The sequence below is a fragment of the Zeugodacus cucurbitae genome, chromosome 5, assembly GCF_028554725.1.
Source record: "Zeugodacus cucurbitae isolate PBARC_wt_2022May chromosome 5, idZeuCucr1.2, whole genome shotgun sequence".
In the NCBI taxonomy this organism is placed as follows: Eukaryota; Metazoa; Arthropoda; class Insecta; order Diptera; family Tephritidae; genus Zeugodacus; species Zeugodacus cucurbitae.
The window spans coordinates 64,159,675-64,181,382 of record NC_071670.1 but is presented as its reverse complement, the minus strand read 5'-3'; the positions used below and the strand labels follow the sequence as shown (position 1 = coordinate 64,181,382).

Here is a 21,708-nt window from a genome sequence, read left to right as displayed (position 1 = left end):
TATGTATTGATATTTCTATAAATAAATCAGAGGTCAAAGGAAAAAATATGATATTTTTATTTCCACAAGGAATCCAAAATTGTACCACTATACTTCAAAGAGTGAATCTCAAGATGAGATTAGAACCAGATGTTCTACCCGCATCTTCAAAGTCTGAATTTCAATGATAAAATTGAAGAAATTACCACTCTCATAACGGTATAATTTATGAGAAGAAACTTCTTTAAACAGAATTTTATCGAATCGAATCGAATGATCTGTTCGAAATATTTAATTTAAGAATATTGTAGAGATAACCGGTTTAGAGAATCACGAGCACGAATACACTTTTTTGAAAGGGGTTGCCACGTTTATATAAAAGTTAAATTTGGAAAAATTCATGCAATACATTTACAAATATATTCGAAAATGTTGCCTCCTGAATAAAAAAAAAATGTATAAAAATTAAAATATAATTATATTATTACACTGTGGCAACCACACTAAACACTTTTAAATATTTATTACAAAATTATTTTTGAGTACCTTATTTTGTTGATTTGTATTCAAATGTATTGATAAAAGTAATTTCACATTACAATATTGAAACGAAAACGATTGAACAACATTTGATATACACAGAACACTTTAATTTGTTCCTTACGTTTGTTGCTTTTAGCATTCGTTAAATGATTTTCACTTCACTTCTGGCGCATTACAAGAAAAATGCTAATTTTCCAAAAATATTATATATTTTTAGACTGTCTTTAGAAAACGTGCAAATTTCTCGATAGAATCTTTTGGTAAAATATTTAGGTTAAACTCTTTGATTGTCTATGGCTTTGTCTGGCCAATTGTATATTATTCTACCAATTATCTACTCATAAATTTTGAAGTAAATTAAAAACAAATTAAGTCTTCTCTAGAAAAAACGTTTTTCTATAATAATTAAAAATAAATACAGACATTTTTGTAAAAGATTATCGAAAAATCTTTCAAGTTCCAAATTAAAAATACAACCTTTACTATAAATACCAAAAGAGATACAAATCTCGTCTGTCGACCCACAACAACAGTGAAGCCAATTATTCAACACTACCTGTCATTGACAGCCTCTCTGTCACTGAGTAACAACACAAAGGGCAATTAAAAGCTTAACCAGCGAGTAATTAAAAGAAAAACCATAAAACTACCCCAACTCGGTTTGTGGGTACACGACAGGCGGAGAGGCAGGCAGCTAAACCGTTATTGGAGCAAAGCGCCGGAAAAGTGTGAGCGACAAGACGACCGGCAGATGAACAGTTCAAATGCTGGAGACAGACATTTGTTTAAGCAATAAAACTGAAACAGTTGTTCGGTTAATAACGGTGAGATACGAGCATACACACATAAATGTCAGCCAATGACAGCAATCTGTCGGGTAGCTCGTTGATCATATAAACTGGAATTAAGTACATAAAATGGCAACACTGTGTAACTTTGCAGTGAGATTTGTGCTTTTTATTTTATTTGATTGTGGAAATAAAACACAAATTGAGTTGAGTTGGTGAGTTCTTTAATCGAGATCATTTTAGTTGAATTAAAGCTGATCGGCTTGATATTCTAAAGTTATCAAAGTAACGTGTGGGATGTATAATTCCGAAAGCTCTGACTTAAGCTCCTGGAGTACGATCTCACAAACTGTCAAGAAGACAAAGAAAAAAAGATTTCGGACAATATTTGGAAGTATTAAAATCGTAATCAACGAATATTTTTTATTATATATGTTACAATGGATGAACATACATCTCACTCCGGGGTCCGATTGATAGCCATCCAAGGAACTGCCCGTAATGAACCGTATTCAAAGTGTGGGAAGGCGGAACATTAGGAACGACTCTTATATAGTGTTATCGGAACTTTCAAAGTATGAAAGATGTTTCGTTAAGATATTGCTAATATTCTCCAGTTTTGGTCTATACAAGACCAAAGTTCTCAAAAGAATATTTATTGGAAAGAAATAATTGCAGGAACTGGATACTCTCCCGTAGCAAAATGGGTTTTGAAGAATTGAAAGATGGGTCCATAGTCCTCAGTGGTAATTATGTAGAGTAATAAAATCGAATTAAAAATTAATTCCTCTTCAAAACGTTACAAATTTCTTATGGTCTGCAAAAAATTCGACTCCAATCGACAATCTGATTTATCGCTGGGTTTATGGGAATGAGTTTAATGTTTATCTTTTATGTTTTATTACAGCCTTCAACATTTTACCTTGCTACCTTTGCAACTGTGTCTTTATACCGAAAAGTTCAATTCTTTTTTTAATTTCATTGAAGCTAAAACATGAGCTCGTTGGGATTTTCAATTTGCTACTCAATATTATTTACTTATCACTAGTTTTTTGTTGCAAAAGACAATACCGTTATAATAATAAGAGTGTCTGTGCTGAAATATTCAAACGCAACAAAAACCACAAGCAACAGCCAAATCGGCAGAAAGGTCTGTACGGTCCGCATACACCCAAATATACACATATTTTATATAGTCAGGCAGCAACAACAACATTCGAGCAGCTTAAACCCTACTTAGGGCGCTTTCTAGTGTCCCCCCAACCGAAATGCCTTGTCATCCTTTTCTTCTACGACTTCACTTGCCTACACTCACACACAGCGACATACACACCTTTAGAAGACGGCGTTTATTTTATCAAATATTGTTACTGACTTGTTACAGATTTCGATTATTTTCTCTTTTTTCGTTGAAGTACTTAAATAAATATTGTTGTGACATAAAATATTCAGTCGGTGAAAAAGAAATGATATATTGTCCTGTAGGATTTAAGCAGCTCCTGCATACTCAAGTGCACTCACATATATATATGTACATATATTGGTGTCTGTGTGTGTGTAGGCTAAAAGAGTTTCTACCAAGAAATGAAGACAAATAAAATTCGTTGTCATTGTTCGCTGCGCGTTTTTTGTTTGACTTCTTTTGAGTTTTTTAACATTTTCTCTATTGAAATTTAACATGATTCGGAAAATTTGTGGATGGAGTGGGTTTAATGTAATTCAAAGAACCTAAACATACATACATACATATATAATCAGAGCTCATACCTCAATTGTATGCTTGTTAGTTCTTCGCCTTCCATTTGTAGTAGAGCTCTTGGTATTCGACTAATCGACTAACCGAATTAACCGAATAGGGCATTATTCGAATAATAATATTCGGTTTGCACTATTCGGATAGTCGTCAGTCATCGACTATTCGATTAACCGCTCATTTTCGACTATTCGGTTAACCGTTCGTTGTCGACTATTCGAATAGTGCAAGTTCATTAATTTTCTTATTTTTATTGAAAAAAGTGAAACATTAAAACTAACAAAAAAATCGATATTTTTTATGACTGTCATACCACACTGTTGTTGTTTCGCATGCAAAATTAAAATATGACTGATACAACACTGCGTGGAATGTTTCTTGCGGTCGGTATTCTATACCCCTACCCACTTGCTGCCGATTTTTTTCAGTTTTTTGCGGCATATGCCTAGTACTGCAGTAACCGGTTTTTTTTGGGACACACTCGTGGCAGTGTGGGCGGTCGGTGGGTGGGGCTTTGGGGCGTTTCGGGGCAAAACTTCGACGGGTAGTCGGTTTTCTGTGAAGAACCGGTTTTTTGGTCGGTCAGTGGTCGGTTTTGCTCGTGCCCTTCTGCCCGAACACTTCTCAACCGATTTATACCGCACATTGTATATAGCTGGAAAATACGGACATATATCTGGTTTTAGACTGAACTTTTATTTATTCGAATAGTGACAGTATAACTATTCGAATAACCGCAGTAGAACGACTATTTGAATAGTCGGAACATTGCGACTAACCGAATAGTGCTAACCGGTTAATATTCGTACGAACGGTTACAAACCGGATATTCGAATAATGTACCTTTATATTAGGTTTATTCTAGTAGCGCACAGTGGGCCAGAAGGTAGGCAAAAGCGGTCAAAACTCGATAATTTTTTTTTTTAATTTTTGTTTTGTTTATAGTAATCTACACATATCAAAGTAGATTTTAGCCAATTTCTGTTACATTTAATAAAATATTTTTAACTCCGCAGTACTTTGAATTTCAATTCGACAATAAAATTTGATTACGTTTTTTGCGCAAAATAATGAATATAGTTTAAAATTGATAAATATTTCATAAAATTTCGAATTAGTTTCTTAGTCTGTATGGAAAAAGAAGTAAGTTGCAAGAAAAAAATATTTAAAAAATGTATATATAAAGCATAATACACAAGATTGTTATTCACCGGTGCATATTATTTTTCGACTATGCTCGCTGCCGAATGCAGATTCCCCGAGATTCCCCTGTATATAAAAAAGTCAGAGGTTTTAATCGATTCATTTTTTCATATACTTTAAGTTTATCCTGCCCACTTTTTCCCGTTTTCACTTTTCAATTAGAAATATTGCAAAACAGTGGGGTGCGCGCACTTAACATTTTTCGACACTCATATATAGGCTCGAACTGTATAGTCAATTTTCGACTGACAAAATTAATATTTGGTCTTTCGATGCATTGTTTTCATAATATTCCAGCCACCGCGGTGGCTAAAGCAATCTTTATGTTTGCGCCGAATTGGTGATGATCTTTATGGAAAGCTTTTTCCGCGAAGTAGGAGATTTAACACTGATTACCTTTGAAAATTTTAATTTCATGATTTTATTCTTGAGTTTGGGAAACACAAGGTAGTCGCGTAAGTAAAAGTATTGGTAATATCTCTACCGTTGTTGTTAGATTTAATGTTGTGTTCATATCAAAAAAATATATATATTGCCAATTTATACTTGAATCAACCTATCTATATTTCTTTTGATATCCAGATTCCACGTATCGTTTCTTATTTTGAATATTCTGTTATCTTTGAGGCATTAAAGTGAAATATTATTTAGTTCGCGGTTGCGTTAATGGTATATAATCATATTCAAGAACGCAGCATTGTGCCATAATTATCATTATACAATTGCATTGCAACTTACGACTCTCTCATTAAACATTTTCGCAGCACAGAGTTCCTTAATATGCACATAAAATCTCAAAATTGTTTCGAAACTCATTAAATTTACTTGCTTGGAATAAAGCAAGCGGCTAAACTTATTTTGATATATAAATTACTATTTGAAGTTAGTAGCAGAAGGCATAGCAGCGTAAACAGTTTAATTGCTCTATCCAGATATTTAATTATAAAGTTCTACGGGCAGGATATTACAATTGGTTGCAGGAATACTCGGAATGCTACTGATTAAAGAAGTGAGGGGTAAGGCATAAATAAGTTAACAAAACTGTATTTTGGTAATGTTGTTAATCTCCACTTGCTATGAAATATGCTCAGAAAATAGTTGAGAGTGTTAGAAATTTATTATCAAGTAAAATTCCTTCTGAAAACTTCCAATTTTATGAATGAATTTCTACAAGAAGGTCGGAGATCTTGACTGTATGTTTAAACTATTAATGGCAAGTTGTGGGGAGGGTCAGGGGGAGGTGTAAACTAAAAAAAAATTAATCAATTACTTACAAATTTTAGTTACGAGTTAATACCTTAAAATTAAGCACCATTTTTAGCTCTAAAAATTTAGGTTTTTTTCTGTGCCGAAAACTGATCGAGGGACATTAACTTTACAATACAAAGCTTTAAATAAAACTTAAGTGACACAATTTGAGTCAAATTTTACAGAGTTGTGTTCACCTTTCATACCATGAAATTTACCGATAGGACCGTCTTAAAATCTTCCTTCATCCTTGTATATATATTCGATGATTGCTTTCTTGTAGATCCCAGTTACAAAAAAAAAAATGACCAAAACGGCTCTGATCAGAGGGTTTTAAAGCGGTACTATCGTATGTATCGATTATTTTCATTATCACCAATATTGCGAGTGTCGACTAGGGATGCAAACGATATATCGATGTCTCGAATCTAAAAACATCGATACATCGATGTCACTTTCAACGATGTTTTATATAAAAATTACTTCACACCTTCACACTTTTTCGGGTATTAACCCGAAACCCTCTATTTGGATACGCTTTATTACATTGGGATTAGATTTTTGTAAACTACGGAGAATTCGTTAAGGGAATATGCGCTTGGACCTGCGGTTAATTTTTTGATTTATTTATACAATTTACATAATTCTGGCGTAGGCTACTGCGTTTGGTCAAAGATTCAAATTACTTCATTTTAAAGATGCTATGGCTAAAGGAAACACTTTTTTTTTCATAGAAAATTAATAGCGCTGATACAACGGAATCTTCGGATGAGTGTGAAACAGAATACTCGTTTGATGTTTGGAACCAGAATAAACATTTCGTCCACCAAAAGGTACCAAAACCACCAAAAGGTACCAAAACTACCACGCAGAAGTAAAATCGAAAAGAAATGACAGTGAAAAAATTTTCCATATCATTGTTTTGAAATTCTGTTATTTATTGAGAAAAAACTTTAATAAACATATAATGCTAAGTGAAATAAAATGTATCAACTTAAGGCGTACTACATTTCATTTATTTATGCTTCTGCTTCTGTATCCCTTAGCTTTTCACACAAAATTTAAAATAAGTTAAAAAAGTTCAAAAATACATCGATGTTTCGATGTATGGATGTTTTAATGGCCGATGTTTTTGATTTCGATGGGTTTTGAAGAAACATCGATACATCGAACCATCGATGTTTCATTTTACGATGTTTGCATCCCTAGTGTCGACTGCGCGATTATCGACTACCGGTGATATTGTGAGTGTCGATCAATCGATCAACCATCGACTGTGAATGCTTTTCAATCGCTCATTTGCCGACATATGTTTTTCAGACGATAGAAAATTTTGAATTTTGTCCATCAAGTTACACAATAGAAAATTAACATATAATCGATCAAAAACGATGATAACTGAAAAATGAAGAATAAGTTTAATAATTAAAGTTTAATGTGGAACACCCCTAATAATGTAATGTAAATTACACACAAGTTCGCATTAAATTATGTAGAGAAACCAACTCCACGCACCCAAAACTTATTTGCCATGCTAATTAAGGCTGTAAACACATGCAATTTGCATTAAATTTTTGTTTTACTGGGGGGCAGCTGCGCAAGTTGAGTTTGATGCGAATTAAAAACCGCGAACTAGCAAATAAAGTTACAAAATTTACACACACACACATAAGGGTACTGCATCCATACATTTTGTGTGTGGGCATATGAGTTAAATATGATGAAAATCAGTTGGAAAACATTTCTAATTAGTGGCAAATGCGTTGACATTTATTTATTTACATGTATTTCGTTTTTACAGTTACACAGCTAGGAGTAAAGTTTTCGGCGAGTGTAATTGAAAAGTTAGCCACACCCACTTTTGAGTGTGTTTAGTTCGAGCTACATGCTAATACTCTACTACTATGCTATAATATACTATCATACATATATTACAAATACAATTATATATGTATGTCACTGTACACTCGTGTCCATTTCAGTGCGCAAACATGCTGCCAACGCAACCGACAAACCACTACAGCGGCCGACGTATAGTACGTGCAATTATGTCCGTAGTTGAATGTCAAGTGTGCACCGGAGCGTATGAGTGATGTGCGTGTACAAAAGGTTTGTCAGATGTGTCTCCATGCCACACGCATTTATTTGGTGTTGTGCCACATTCCTGTAGTTGTTGTTGTTGTGCAGTCAATCTTCGGACACATTTCATTTGGACGCACATTATACGCGCAGTGTTGCCACACATTTTGAACAATGCGATTTCGTACAGATTTTGTCAGGCGTGATTATGTTTTGTGTGTGTTTTTGTTGTTATTATTTTTTATTTTTTCCATTTGTCTGTCCTCTGCTACATGACAACCTTAGACTCTTAAGTAAATAGCATTTAGTTAAATGCGTTTGAATGGATATTTTTGCTGATTTGCCCCAAATCCCTTTCATTCGCTGGTATTTTTGGAGCCGGATTTATCCTCGAATTTAATATGGTGTGTTTTGAATTGATAGCGATTTTAAAGTTATAATAGAAGTAAATAAGAATTATATAATTAAGAAATTCGAATAGCAATTACCCGCTTGAAGAACAACAGGCCGATGGATTACCGACCGAGCTATTCAAATACGGCGGCGAAGAACTGTGAAGGTGCATGCATCAGCTTCTTTGTAGAATATGGTCGGAAGAAAGCATGTCTGACGATTGGAATCTCAGTGTGCTCTGTCCAATACACAAAAAGGGAGACCCCACAATTTGCGCCAATTACCGTAGGATAAGCCTCCTCAACATCGCGTATAAGGTTCTGTCAAGCGTACTGTGTGAAAAACTAAAGCCCACCGTCAACGAACTGATTGGACCTTATCAGTGTGGCTTTAGAACTGGAAAATCTACCATGGACCAGATATTCACAATGCGCCAAATCTTGGAAAAGGCCCGAGAGAGAAGAATCGACACTCACCACCATTTTTCATCGATTTTAAAGCAGCCTTCGACAGCACGAAAAGGAGCTGCCTCTATGCAGCGATGTCTGAATTTGGTATCCCCTCAAAACTAATACGGCTATGTAAACTGACGTTGAGCAACACCAAAAGCTTCGTCAGAATCGGGAAAGACCTCTCCGAGCCGTTCGATACCAAACGAGGTTTCAGACAAGGTGACTCGCTATCGTGTGAATTTTTTATAAGAGTGTACTGCTACTAGCGTACGCAGATGATATCGATATCATTGAAAACAACACCCGCGCCGTTAGTTCTGCTTTTTCCCGCCTGGATAAGGAAGCGAAGCTTATGGGTCTGGTGGTGAAAGAGGACAAGACGTCATCAAACAAACAGTCAGCGCACTCGCGTCTTGGCTCCCACGTCACTGTTGACAGCCATAACTTTGAAGTTGTAGATAGTTTCGTATATCTGGGAACCAGCATCAACAACACGAATAATGTCAGCCTCGAAATCCAGCGCAGAATCACTCTTGCCAACAGGTGCTACTTTGGACTGAGTAGGCAATTGAACAGTAAAGTCCTCTCTCGACGAACCAAAATCAAACTCTACAAGTCGCTTATCATTCCCGTCCTAATGTATAGCGCTTCAAAAATTGTACAATATTTTGTTAAAAGAGATCCAGCTACAATTATGAGAACTGACTTTCTGCCTTTCTCCCCACACCCACCTCCTCTTCTACACTTGATAAGGGCTGTATGTACAACCAACTATTTTACATTCCGTACTTCACTTGTAGCCTGTCATTATTAACCTTGTCGAGTGCATTTTATAGCATTGTGCTTTCATTTGCCGGCATGACAGCCAACACTGTTTACTGGAAAAAATAAAGTTTTCTGACTTTTGAATGACTGGCAGTCATACAGTTTCCGTATGAGCTACACCGAATTTCGGCAGTCAACTGGAAGACCGGACATTTGTATCAATGTCAGTTGATTGGCATTAACATTTTAATATGCAAAGAATATGCTAAGGACTCGGTGGACAGTAAATTTACTTAAGAGAGAGAAGGAGTGTGTATACAGAAGTTAACTGGATTGGTTGTGGAGAAGTGAATTAGTAATGAAATGTGTAGCAACTGTGAGTGAAGGAGGTTAAAAGTTAAGTTAGAAATTTGGAAAATATATTCAAAATTACTAGAGTGCATATACATACATATATTTCGATAGTTAAACGTGTTTTGAATGATGATTGTTTAATTTTTGGTGAGATTTTGATGAATTTGGTTTAAATATTTAATTTTTGAAAGGGAAATTGACATTAGTTAGAGAAACGAAGGATTACTAATATGTTTGTCTAACTGTATATTTCGAAAACATTTTTTTATAAAAAAAAAATTTCAATATTTTTGAGGTTAAGTTTTCAAAAACACCGCTGTCAACTAAGAAAGCAACAAAGCATTTAAATACACCGCTGAAAATAAAATTCCATTTCATTATGGTCATTCGCCTTGGCATTTAAGCGCCATCAAAATTTGACACTTAAATCAAGCTTTGGCCGTCAACAAATTCGGTTTATGCGAAAAAGTAGCAACAGAAATGGCAGCTCAACTGTTTATCTTTGCCGAGCGCGGCAGCTAAATTCACAACAATCATAAAAAATAAACACAAACAACAAAACAAGTTTTGCAGCCTTTCGTTGAATATATTTTCCCCAGCGCAGTCAAAAGTTATGACACTGTTGGCAATAAAGCTGACGGCTTAGCGCCCAAAAGCGTTTACGCCGAATGCTAAATATGACATATACGCCTATATATTTACAAAAAATGTATTCCATACAAACATACACATATATAGGCAGTCGCTCATGTACGGGTCAGCATTATGCAGTTGTTGTTTTGGGCGGAAGTCGCAGCTAAACGCATCCCTGACCCACTCCAAACTTTTCAAGTAAAAAGTTAAAATAAGTAAAATGGAGAGAGTAAAAGACAGAAAAAAGTAAACTGCCGGAAATGACTGCGGCATCAAAGGCATAAAGCAATGTCAGTCAGTGAGTGCTTGGATTATGCTTGCGCAGACAGTCACGTCCCTTACACAACACATTTGCACATTTCCCTTAGTTTCCGGTGAAATCAAACGGTCTTCGTGCGCAGGAAGTCGCACTGTGATTTTTCTGGCATTATTTTCTCACTTATTTGGTGTAAATAAACACATAAATGGTGTTCGGACTATTAAGCTTTAAATATTTTATTGGAACTATTGGGAATTATTGGAGTGGGGACTATGTGGACTGTGGAATAATCAGCAGTACCGGGTTTCTAAATTCAGGAATTAAGTATTTAATGGAGTCAGTTTGAACTGCGATGAATTTATGGAATATATAGAAAATATAATTGAATTTTTTAGAAAGGTTTTTGTGAAAAGTTGTTGTAGGGTTACAGTTGGAGAGGTCCTAAAGTTTAATTTCGAATAACAAATCATTCATTTTTTTATTTTTCTTGTTGCTACTTGAACAGATGATATGTGTATAAATTTAGATAAGAAATGGCAAACCTGGAAAATTTACTAAGCTCTTTGGTACAATGTTTCATAAAATGGGATGAAATTCGACCGGGAAGTGAAATTTTGGATCTTGTAGACTTCTAGGACTATAAATAAATTATTTACCATAATTAATTTTCCAAATGAATGTGAGCACTTTCCTGCAGAAGAGCACCGAATTGCTCTGGAATTCATAAACCGAATACAAAGGCGTTTGAGTAGTCTCCGAATTTCAGAAGTGATTTATGAATAGTAAAATAGATATCTCAAATTTTTTAGTATCAATAATTCATGCTAGACTCATTACAATAAAAACTGTTAATCTCAATGCAATGATTTTACTGACTGGAGTCGGTCGGAATTACTCAAAAGTATATATTTCACTTTACTTTTGAGGGTTTAAAAGTGTATTTAAGGTACCAATTCACACGAAATTAGCACTTCCCTACTGAAATTCCAGAAAGATTTGCTAAAATCTCAAAATAGTTCATATCTTTTTTAATCCTACTAATTCAGTCTAACCCCCTCTTTATGCATTTCTCTCCACTATATTTGACACAACTCACGGCTTCAATGAAAATCTTTTGTTTACAAAATAAGCGAAATGACTATTCTAATTTCAGCGACTTCACTTTCCCATCTCCCACCACAAGCGACTTCAACCGTAAACTACTACACAAAGCGTGCACCATCAACTGCCAGAGCGTGCGCGCAGCATTTTCATCATAGTACCTCCTGAGTAATTCATTAACTCATTATTATTTGTGTCATTCAAACTGTCAACTTCAGTTGCCATAATTCCTCTTCAATGAACTCGTTCAAACCAAAACGCAATATGACATGCAGCGCCAGCAACTAATCTTATACACTATGTAAATGTGAATGTAAATGTGAATGTATTTCTGCGCAGCTATAGAATTCAAGCGCTGAGGAGTGGGTACACCACCGCCACTGTGAGTGAATAGAATGAATCTATGAACAGCTGTTGCGCGCTTAAGAGCCAAATAAACACAGCGCACCATTCAGTATGCGAGCACTCGAGAGGACAGGCACATCAACAATAACAATAACAAAAACAACATGTTCGAACAAAACGAAAACACATAAGTTCAAAACAACAATAACAAATACAATAACAATAATAACAACAATAACAACCGAAAAACACACCAGCCACTTGTGAGAGTCATAGAAATCCATTGAGCCAATAAGCTTCAATTACAACACGTACAGACTCGCATGTATGTGTGTGTGTGTGAGAATATTTGTATGTGTTTGTATATATGTATATGTGTGTGCAGCAGCTGAAAGCTTGTAAAATGAGCGATCTCACAGTCGAGGCACTGCTATGATGCGCACGATTTGTGTCATAATTCATTTGTTTTGCCACTTTGAGACACTCAATGGCTTTCTATGCGACTGCAAGAGCTGTATAGTAAGCAAAAACAACAAGAAAATAAGAGTTCAATAGAGACTGCTTGACTGCTTAAATACATAGCTAGCTGTCTGTCCGTCTATGCACAAATATTGACTTACCAGGTGAGTTCAAAAAATAACGGGAATTTTTCCAATTTCCAATAAATGCAAAATACCGCATGGGAACTATTTTGAAGTCAACAGCATCAATTTAGGTGAATAAATAAATTTAAAAAAAAAAAAACGAAAAATTCCCGTTATTTTTTGAACACACTCATACATGAATACAATCAAACATTCTTTTTTATTTTATTTTATTTGCAAAATTGCCCCACAACAACAGCACATATGCGCCACAGCAGCTTCTGCTCGATTTCACATAAAAAATCTCAAATTATTTTATTATTCAATCAATATGCATACATGCATACATACATATGTACAAACATATATTTGTTTTTATAACAAAATAAGTTTACTCTCCTGAAATCCCAGCATCAGCATCCACAGATGTAACACAAGTCTCTGTTAGCGTGTGTAGCCATTGATGCATGGCATCGCATTAAATCAGATTATTTACAACTGATCGCGCGTGTAACTGTTGTTTTTATTCATTGAAATTAATTCTATTCAAGAGTCATTCATCTGCCGTCAATTGCCTCATATTTCGATTCTCCTACATTTCTCTTTTGTCTATAATTAATGTCTATGTGCGTCGGTATTGTCCAATATTATTTCTAAGTATGTATGTGTGAAATCGAAGATTTCATTAAAGCCGCTTAACTTCTTCTGCTTTGATTTCAATCAAATCATGTGTTTAATTGAGGCAAATTGGTCAAAGTAATCACGTGTCTGAGAAAATTCTTCAGCTCAAGCTTCGTCTAGGGTCATTGAGCATGAGAATTATAATTGCTCGCCGAAAGTAGGAGATAATTTATTGTTATAAATAGAATGGCAATATTATTGGTATTTCGGCTTGAGTACACTGCGTACTTTAACTGAAATGAAAGCATTTTAGCAGTTTGGGTTAATTTAATAATGCTATGATTTATTATGAAAAATGTATTCCAGTCATTTTATATTTATAAAAACTCAAATTTTTATCGAAAGCTACAAAGGTCGATAAAGCTCTATGAAAGCTCCACGAAAGCTCCAAAGCCAGACAAAGTTCTATAAAAGCTCCGGCTTTTACTCTACAACAACGAATTATTCAACTTCTATCTAACTTAGTAGAAATCATTTAAAAGCTTAGTCAATAGTAAGAATAAGACTAAGCTTTTAAAGTCAATAGTAATCATTTTATTTCTTCGATAAGTCACTATTAAAAGTTTAATCTATTAAAAAAAATAATTTCAACGCTCCAACAAACCGCTTAATAGTGTGCTACCCCTAGTAGATGTAGTCTCAATAAATTACGACTTAAATAACTTCATCAAACATCAACTTGATTTATGCAAATGAAACTCAAACTAAGTGGCCACTTTATTAACACACTGACATAAATTCACATTGACACAAGTTGATGGCTGGACAGCGCTTTGAGATATCAAAAATAGCAAAGAGGAGACAAAAAATGGAGAAATATGGTCAATAAAGAAAAATGACGCCTGAAACTATGCAACGAACTGGTGATAGTAAATAACTCAGCGATGAACGTAAATGTTTTCATGGATTTAAGGCGATAGCAACAGTAGTTTAAAGGAATTTTCTGATGCTTGGTAAAAATGGTGGTTCCCAATAGGTGAATATGTAACTACGACTGGTCCGAGGTGGGATAGTTTAAGCGGTTTATAATTGTGTATATATAGCGAATCCATAACATATATGACTATAGTTAACATTTCTTTAGAATCATATGTGATTTAATTATTATTGCGAAACGAGGCTTATTCCGCGATTTTGTAACAAAAGCTCTAGCCCAAAGCTTTTATTTTGAAAGAAATTAAAAATTTTGAAGAAAATTAAAAAAATACATTTGTAGAAAATCCTATTGTGGAACGTATTTTATAATGTGTGCTCCTGCTCAAAGCTTTCTTTATGAGAAAAAAATTTAATTTTTTAACAAAATTAAAACATAAATTATATATAAAATTTTTTCCTAGAAAATCCTATTGCGAATCGAGACATATTCTGCAATGAAAACTCTAATTCAAAGCTTTTATTTTGAGAAAAATTTTAAATTTTGAAAAAAAAAAAATATTTCCGAGAATATGAATAAGAGTATACTCCCTCAAAAAATCTTGCTTTCTTATAATGAACAACTATTTATGTGTACAACAAAAGCTCTAAAAATAAGCTCACTTAATTAGAACTTCAATTACGAGTATTGAAAATTGAAAACATCTGTGCACATAATTATGTTCGAAAATTCATTAGAAAACAGTGATTATTATTTACCCTAAACAATAACAGTAACAATGCTAGTCAACCGCAGTTAGGTGCACGTGCACTCACATACGACTTTTGTAGCTGTATATGGGATAAGCAGTTAAAAATATGTAATATGCCACTTTCAAGCACACTCGATCAAAAACACAAGCCTCTCTTACTATCCCTCTATCTTTGTTGCCATATACATATGTAGTTGTAATAACACTCAGGTATTACTGGAGCGTTAGCGAAGATTCAGTTATTGCCTGTCGAGTAAAGCCGAAATTGACAGCAATAAATGTCAAATTTCTGTTTCGAAATAACAAAGAGGGATAATGGAAAACAACAATACCGGAAATACCGTTTACTTACAAATAACTTGTTATTTTAAACTAAAGCAGAAGAAGAACAACAATATCATCATTTCAATGCAAATACAAACAAAAATGAAATGGAATTGAATTGCTGCCGGTGAAATTATCAGGTAGTCATGAGCTCGGCATACACCTATTGTTGAAGTGAAATGTGTGGGGGTTTTACTACATTTTAAATTGGATATAATTGACAAATTTCTTTTATCTGAATTATATTTACATACATCAATAACTAATTGCATTATAACTTCATATTGTTACGACGTTCAGCTTTATTTTACAATCAAACTAATTTTGAGTAGAAATTTTATATTAAAACTGATGGAATGTTGGGTTATCACAATCATTTAATAGATAGAGAAGTACATATTTTTATCGAAAGCTTCAAAGCCAACAAAAGCTCTATGAAAGCTTCAAAACCAGACAAAAATCTATGCACGTTATGGCTTTTTTCCACAACAGCGACACTTTTAACTGCTGTTTTACGACAATTTGTGCCGAAAGCTTCGAAATCAATAAAAGCTCTATGAAAGCTTCAATGCCAGACAAAGTTCTATGAAAGCTCCGGGTTTTATTCCACAACATCGATTCTTTTAATTGCGAACTTACAAGCTATCACCAAAATAAACATCCATTAAGGTTATTTCTTTCCAATATTAAGCAAAAAAGATGCCTACCTAAGAGCATTTAAGTATTTAAATTATATATACTAAATTAATTCATATTGAATTAATCACTATTGCAGATATAATGTCGAGTCGCGAATAATTTAACCAGACAACTAAAGCAATTCTAACATATTCTTGTTGAAAGACTACAGATTTGTTTTTCAAAATTTTCAAAAATTTACTTAAACGTAATCCCATATTCCATTTATCAAAGCGTTCACAAAAGCAAATATATTAAATTCTGTGAATGAAATAATTCATTGTCCATTTGTGACTTACCCCCAATTCCACATAAATCGTATAGATGGGATATGGCAACGCAATCACCATGCCGGTCAGCCAAGTCGCACAGCAGCAGACGAAGGCCGGCAAGCGACCCTGCAGCGGATCGCTCAGCCAACGCATGCGATCCCAAGCGATGAGAATGTGCGATATTATGGCAACATGCAGCGGAATGTCCTGTGGCGAGCAAAAAGAAGAAGAGAAATTGAAATCGAAATACAAATACAAATACAAATATAAATGTGGATGAATAAACAGTTTGGTAAAAATATATTAAACTTTAATGAGAGCTTGTTTGGCTTTATTTTCCTGTAAATTAACATTTATTATTTTTAGTGGCGAATGCATAAACTAAATCTAAAAACTTTCTAATTAACTCTGTTTGATATTGCTGCTTCAGCACTTTAGAGCTTTTAAGCTAATGCTTTGTGCTTTTGTGGCAATGTTTACTTTTAAATATTAATTTACATTATACCTTGTATTAATGCATATTTATATTATTTTATTTCTGTTTTCCTCTTTCGCCTTTCACACTATTCGAAGGTGCCGATGTCACTGAACTTGTTACGTGCCGCTTGCGCTTGGCAATTGACTTCAGGGCGCAAACTTTTCCATATCTGCGGCAAATGACACTTTCGCGTAGTTTTAATGGCGAAAGTTGTGCGGGCGCAAACATGTAGGTGTAGGCCTGTGTATGGGTGTGTTTGCTAATGTTACTCGTAATTGCGGCGAAATCACAGATAAACCTTTGCCGTAATACAAGTTGGTTAATGTAAGCAGAGTTACAAATATTTTTTATTCATAACTTTTGCTTACTTTTGGCTGCTAATCATGAAATTATCGATGGAAATTTTATGCTAATTAAAACTTGGAGTTCCCACAGGACACGTACATATGTCCCAGTAGATGCTTGGGTTTAATGTAACAATATTTTTTCCAGCGAAAAATGGTGGAAAATAAAAAATAATCTAAATGAAGTCAAGATCGAGTTAGGTTAAGATATTTGGGAGATCTTCAAAGTAGGGATCTCATTTTGGATAACTAAATCAAGTGCTTAGAGAAATTAGAATTTTTCTTTTAATATTATTTTATGTACCGTCAAAGTATTTGCCCATCACAAATTTAATTGGCGTTTTATTTTCAATTCCAGTAAGTTTGCCTGGATGGCTAAGGGGTGAGATCCAAATGAATTCTACTTTGATCTCACGAGATAGTCCGGAATCAAATATTGAGATTTTATACCAACTTCTGTCAAATAACTTCGGTAACTGGCATTCGGTAAGGGGTTTATCCTATACTATAGCATTGACTTTGCATGCAGATTGAACAATGGCCATATAAAACCACTAAAACTTCGGAAGACGAACTCTACTGAGGGTAGATAGATGGATAGATATTCATATTGAGGAAAGCACCACGACCAGTGGTCTATTGTGCCCTCTCCAAGTCTGCAGCGACTCCATAAGACCCAATACCCTGAAAAATTCCAGGATAGTATTAGGACTAAGGGAGACGATTCGCCCCTCTGTTGGGATGGTATATCCTAAAACTTTGCTCCTGCTTCTGTGAAGCGCTGCACATTACCGAATCGACAGGTCCGCGACGAGACCAAGCCCAGATTATTAAGGTGTTTCCTGAGCTTACAGTGGCCCGTGTATATACCCACCAATACCCTTAATTTACACCTTGAGAGGTTAATTAAGCCTACTGAGGGTATGGAGATCTCTAGACATCTTACGAATTACCACGAATCAGACGGCAAGTTTTAGGAGTTGACCAGCATTCGACAAGATCCCGACAAACACAGGCATCCCCATTGGATAACAATGAGAAAGCAGAGCTCCGATTTCCGCTGTGACCAGGCACTCCTTCTTGTCGTACAATGAGGATGTCTGATGTGACTAATAGAAAGTCGAGGTTTTCTTTAACTAATCTCTCGCTCTCAGACTTTTTAGGACGTAGGCCTGTTTATCCTATAAGTTCCAGCGCGGAGGCGCAATTTTCGGCCACTTTTTGCAACAATTGGGCTGGGTGTCAGCAATAAACATTGTTCCAGAGTAAGTCTGTTCATTACGAAATGACAAATTAAGTATAAGTATTAATAAGAGTATAAATTTAGTAACAACTGTCATAAGGACTAACTCCGAAAGATCTATTGCTTCATTGAAAACCATATGTCTAAAGAGACCACCTGTAGAAGAAACAAAATGGGAGAGCAAGTTCCTAGAATCAATCGTTTATGCTGAATTTCACTTCAACTTAAAATAAGTCTGCTCTTATTTGAGAGATAACCAAGTGGATGACTAGTAAAATTTAAAAATATGGGAATTTTAAGTGGCGCATATATATTTAGTTATATACATATTCATGTCTTAAGTAGCCGAGTTAATAACGACTTTATTTCGTAATGATGCGTCCATCTAAAAGAAGAATGTCTATTTATAGACACAATTCGCTAATGTTTGGAACTTTTTAGGCATAACTAATGAGCTTACCATAGAGCTTAAAGCACAAGTAATACAATAGCTGGTCGTTATTTAAAATGTGAACGCAATGACACTTCACAATTCAAATATTGTAGCGTGAAGGACACTCACAAGAGCGCAAATGATGACTTTTTGGCCAATTGCCGCCAACATCCACTAAGCACATTCATTGCTTTTGCAGCCATAAACAGTAAACTACAGCAAGATGACAGCAATATTGCGTGACAATGACGGCAAATAATTATGTATTCAGGTCAATAATCGGTGATTACGCGCGGTGTTTGAGGAAATTGAACGGCGCCAAATTTTCAGCGAATTTCCTGACAAAGGCAACAACAAATGAAAAGGCTAAATACGCGAGACCAACAATGAAATGGGATAGGTAAGGCAGTGAAAGTGATACACATAACTTTGGCAATTTATTATTTGCAGAGACGATGCCGAAGGAATTTTCATTTCATTAAATTGATAAAATTAAAACCAAAAGCAAACGAGTGGCAACTGTTGTAGTTATTATGTTTCAATGGCAGCGTGAGGAGTAATGAACGAATAATGAAGGTGGGTGATATACTGTATAGATATGTAGACAACAGTTGCCGCTAAGGGCCTTCATCGCATAAACACAATACGTTTGAATTAATTTAATTTATGCCTCTCAGTGATTGTTGCTGTTGCTGCTTCTTGTTGCTTGCCCTTGCTATTTGCAGCACTTTGACTTTGTTGCGCGAAACGCGTTGAAAATGAAAGCAATTATCGCTAATGAATGTTATCGATAAACGCGTATAAAATGCCTGCGAGCGCGTCATGACAACCACTATAAAGTGTCCTTCAGAGGAGGAGTGAAAAAGACTGTGCAAGTGTGCTAGAGAGAGAGAGAGAGTGAAAGGGAGTGTAGGCAGTGTAAGCGAAAGTCTTCTTATTGTAATAAATTTTATGTTTCCGCTTTCGCTGCTTTCAAGCGGCCGAGCACGTGTCACAAATACCAACGTTGAGTACTGAGTTCAGTTTGAAGAATGTATGAAGGCATGACAAGGCAAATGAAACGTGCCACATCACTTAAGCAGAATTAACTTTTATTGTCTCGCAGAGCACCTACATATCTGTGTATGTAGAGGTCTACAGGAGTGTGGCTAGACTGCAGACAGCGCCACCAGCCGGTTTGCTGGTCCAGCGTACCTCATGCTGTGCAACGGCTGATGGCTCGCACGCAATAACAATGCGAAATAAATTTTATTTCCACACCAGTTTTATAGTTTTAACGAAAAATTTCAAGTGTCAGTAAAAATAAAAAAAATATGGTCACTTAGGCCCAACGACCTCTCATTGTGCTTGTAGGTGCCTACTATATATAAATATGTATTTTTCTGTGTTCAAAAAGTAAGCAAAAAAGTGTTTAACACGCACTCAAATGGCTCACACACTCGAAGTTGAGTGTCGCTGTCAGCTGCACATTTGCTATTCGGTCAGTGCCGTGCTGCACTGCGTATACGCAACTTAATTGTATTTAATTTTGAAATTCTCTCAGCCGCAATGTAGTCGGGTTTTTTTTTTCCTTGAAAAGGTGTGCGAAATAATGTGTAAATGCTGTTATTTGCTTTAAATTCGATTTGTGCACAATCAATAAAGTGTTTGTTTGCCTAAATCTATTTGATGACCCATTGCTCGATAAATATTAAATTAGGGGCTGATTTCTTGGGTAAAGAATTTTTTCAGTGAATTCTTGAACATTTTTGTAAAAGGTAATTGAACTGTATTGTATGTGAATTAGGTGGAATGTTAAATGAATTTTGGGTTGCGATCACTCCAATTTAACAAACTTTTTTTTCTTCTTCGAATCGAATCGATAAATCCCGGATAATGATGGACAACAGATTTCGATCTCATATTGGCACAACGCCGATTGAAATATGTAATCTTGCTGAGTTAGTATACTTCCCATTCTACCATATTTTACATGAAACATTTAGCAGGAGGAAGCTAGCGGCGTGCCTAAGCGCAATCGCGAGACCACTTCACAAGTATTATTCGCTATTGAAGTGCAATTCGAATAAGTTTTGGTGTCGTTTCTTCCCCATCAATACGAATCTACCGATGTACCCGAGAGGTTACCGCTCTCAAGATAGTCGATTCTACGTAACCGGAATGGATTTCGAGCCAAGGACTGTCGAATCAGCAGCCAGATCTCAGAAATATCTATTTACTCAACAACAACAATTACAGAGGCTAAGGATCAGAGTAAAGAGTGGACTTCTTGGAAGACTTTCCTATCGACCGGAAAAGTGATAGCTACGTTTTTTTTACAAAACGTGATCTACATCGACCACAGGAGTCTTTTATGCGGAATTATTCTGATTTGAAGCTAAACTGCAGAAAAATGGTCCCATCTGGCAGAGACGAAAGTACTTTTCTAACAAGTAAGGAAGGGCTAAGTTCGGGTGTAACCGAACATTTTATACTCTCGCAATTTATTTATTTAACTTTATTTTATTATATAATACACAATTTGACCCACATATTCGTCATATATATTGTATAAAGTCCATTGAAAGTTGGAAACCATAATATTAAGTTAGAAGCACCGAGGTCCTCGTGTTCGATATATGGGGTCTTAAAAACCTATGGTCCGATTTCGGCGATTTTTAGAATGAGGCTGCCACACTATTAACACAGTATTTGTGCAAAGTTCTGCACCGATATCTTCACTAGTATTTACTTTATACATTGTAAAGTAAACGATTCAGATCGTCTTCAAAGTTCTGGTATATAGGAAGTAGGCGTGGTTGTGAAGCGATTTGGCCTATTTTCACAACATATCATTGGGATGTAAGGAAACTATTACAAACCAAGTTTCATTGAAATCGGTCCAGTAGTTCTGAGATATGGTTTTTGACCCATAAGTGGGCGACGCCACGCCCATTTTACATTTTGTAAAAAAATCTGAGTGCAGCTTTCATCTGCCATTTCTTATGTGAAATTTAGTGTTTGTGACGTTTTTCGTTAGTGAGTTAAACCACTTTTAGTAATTTTCAACCTAACTTTTGTATGGGAGGTGGGCGTGGTTATGATCCGATTTCTTTCATTTTTGGACTGTATTATGAAGTGGCTAAAAAAATGACTGCAGGAAGTTTGGTTT

At 35.3% G+C, this 21,708-nt stretch overlaps 1 protein-coding gene across 1 annotated transcript in view; it reads right to left on the bottom strand.

Annotated features, from left to right (window-relative positions):
* The window catches only part of LOC105208796 (uncharacterized), an 87,376-nt gene that overhangs the window by 26,722 nt on the left and 38,946 nt on the right, over positions 1-21,708 (bottom strand). Inside the window, exon 3 of the mRNA XM_011178833.3 lies at positions 16,087-16,266. Coding sequence (XP_011177135.2) covers positions 16,087-16,266 — 180 coding nt within the window. The remainder of the gene's footprint in view (positions 1-16,086; positions 16,267-21,708) is intronic.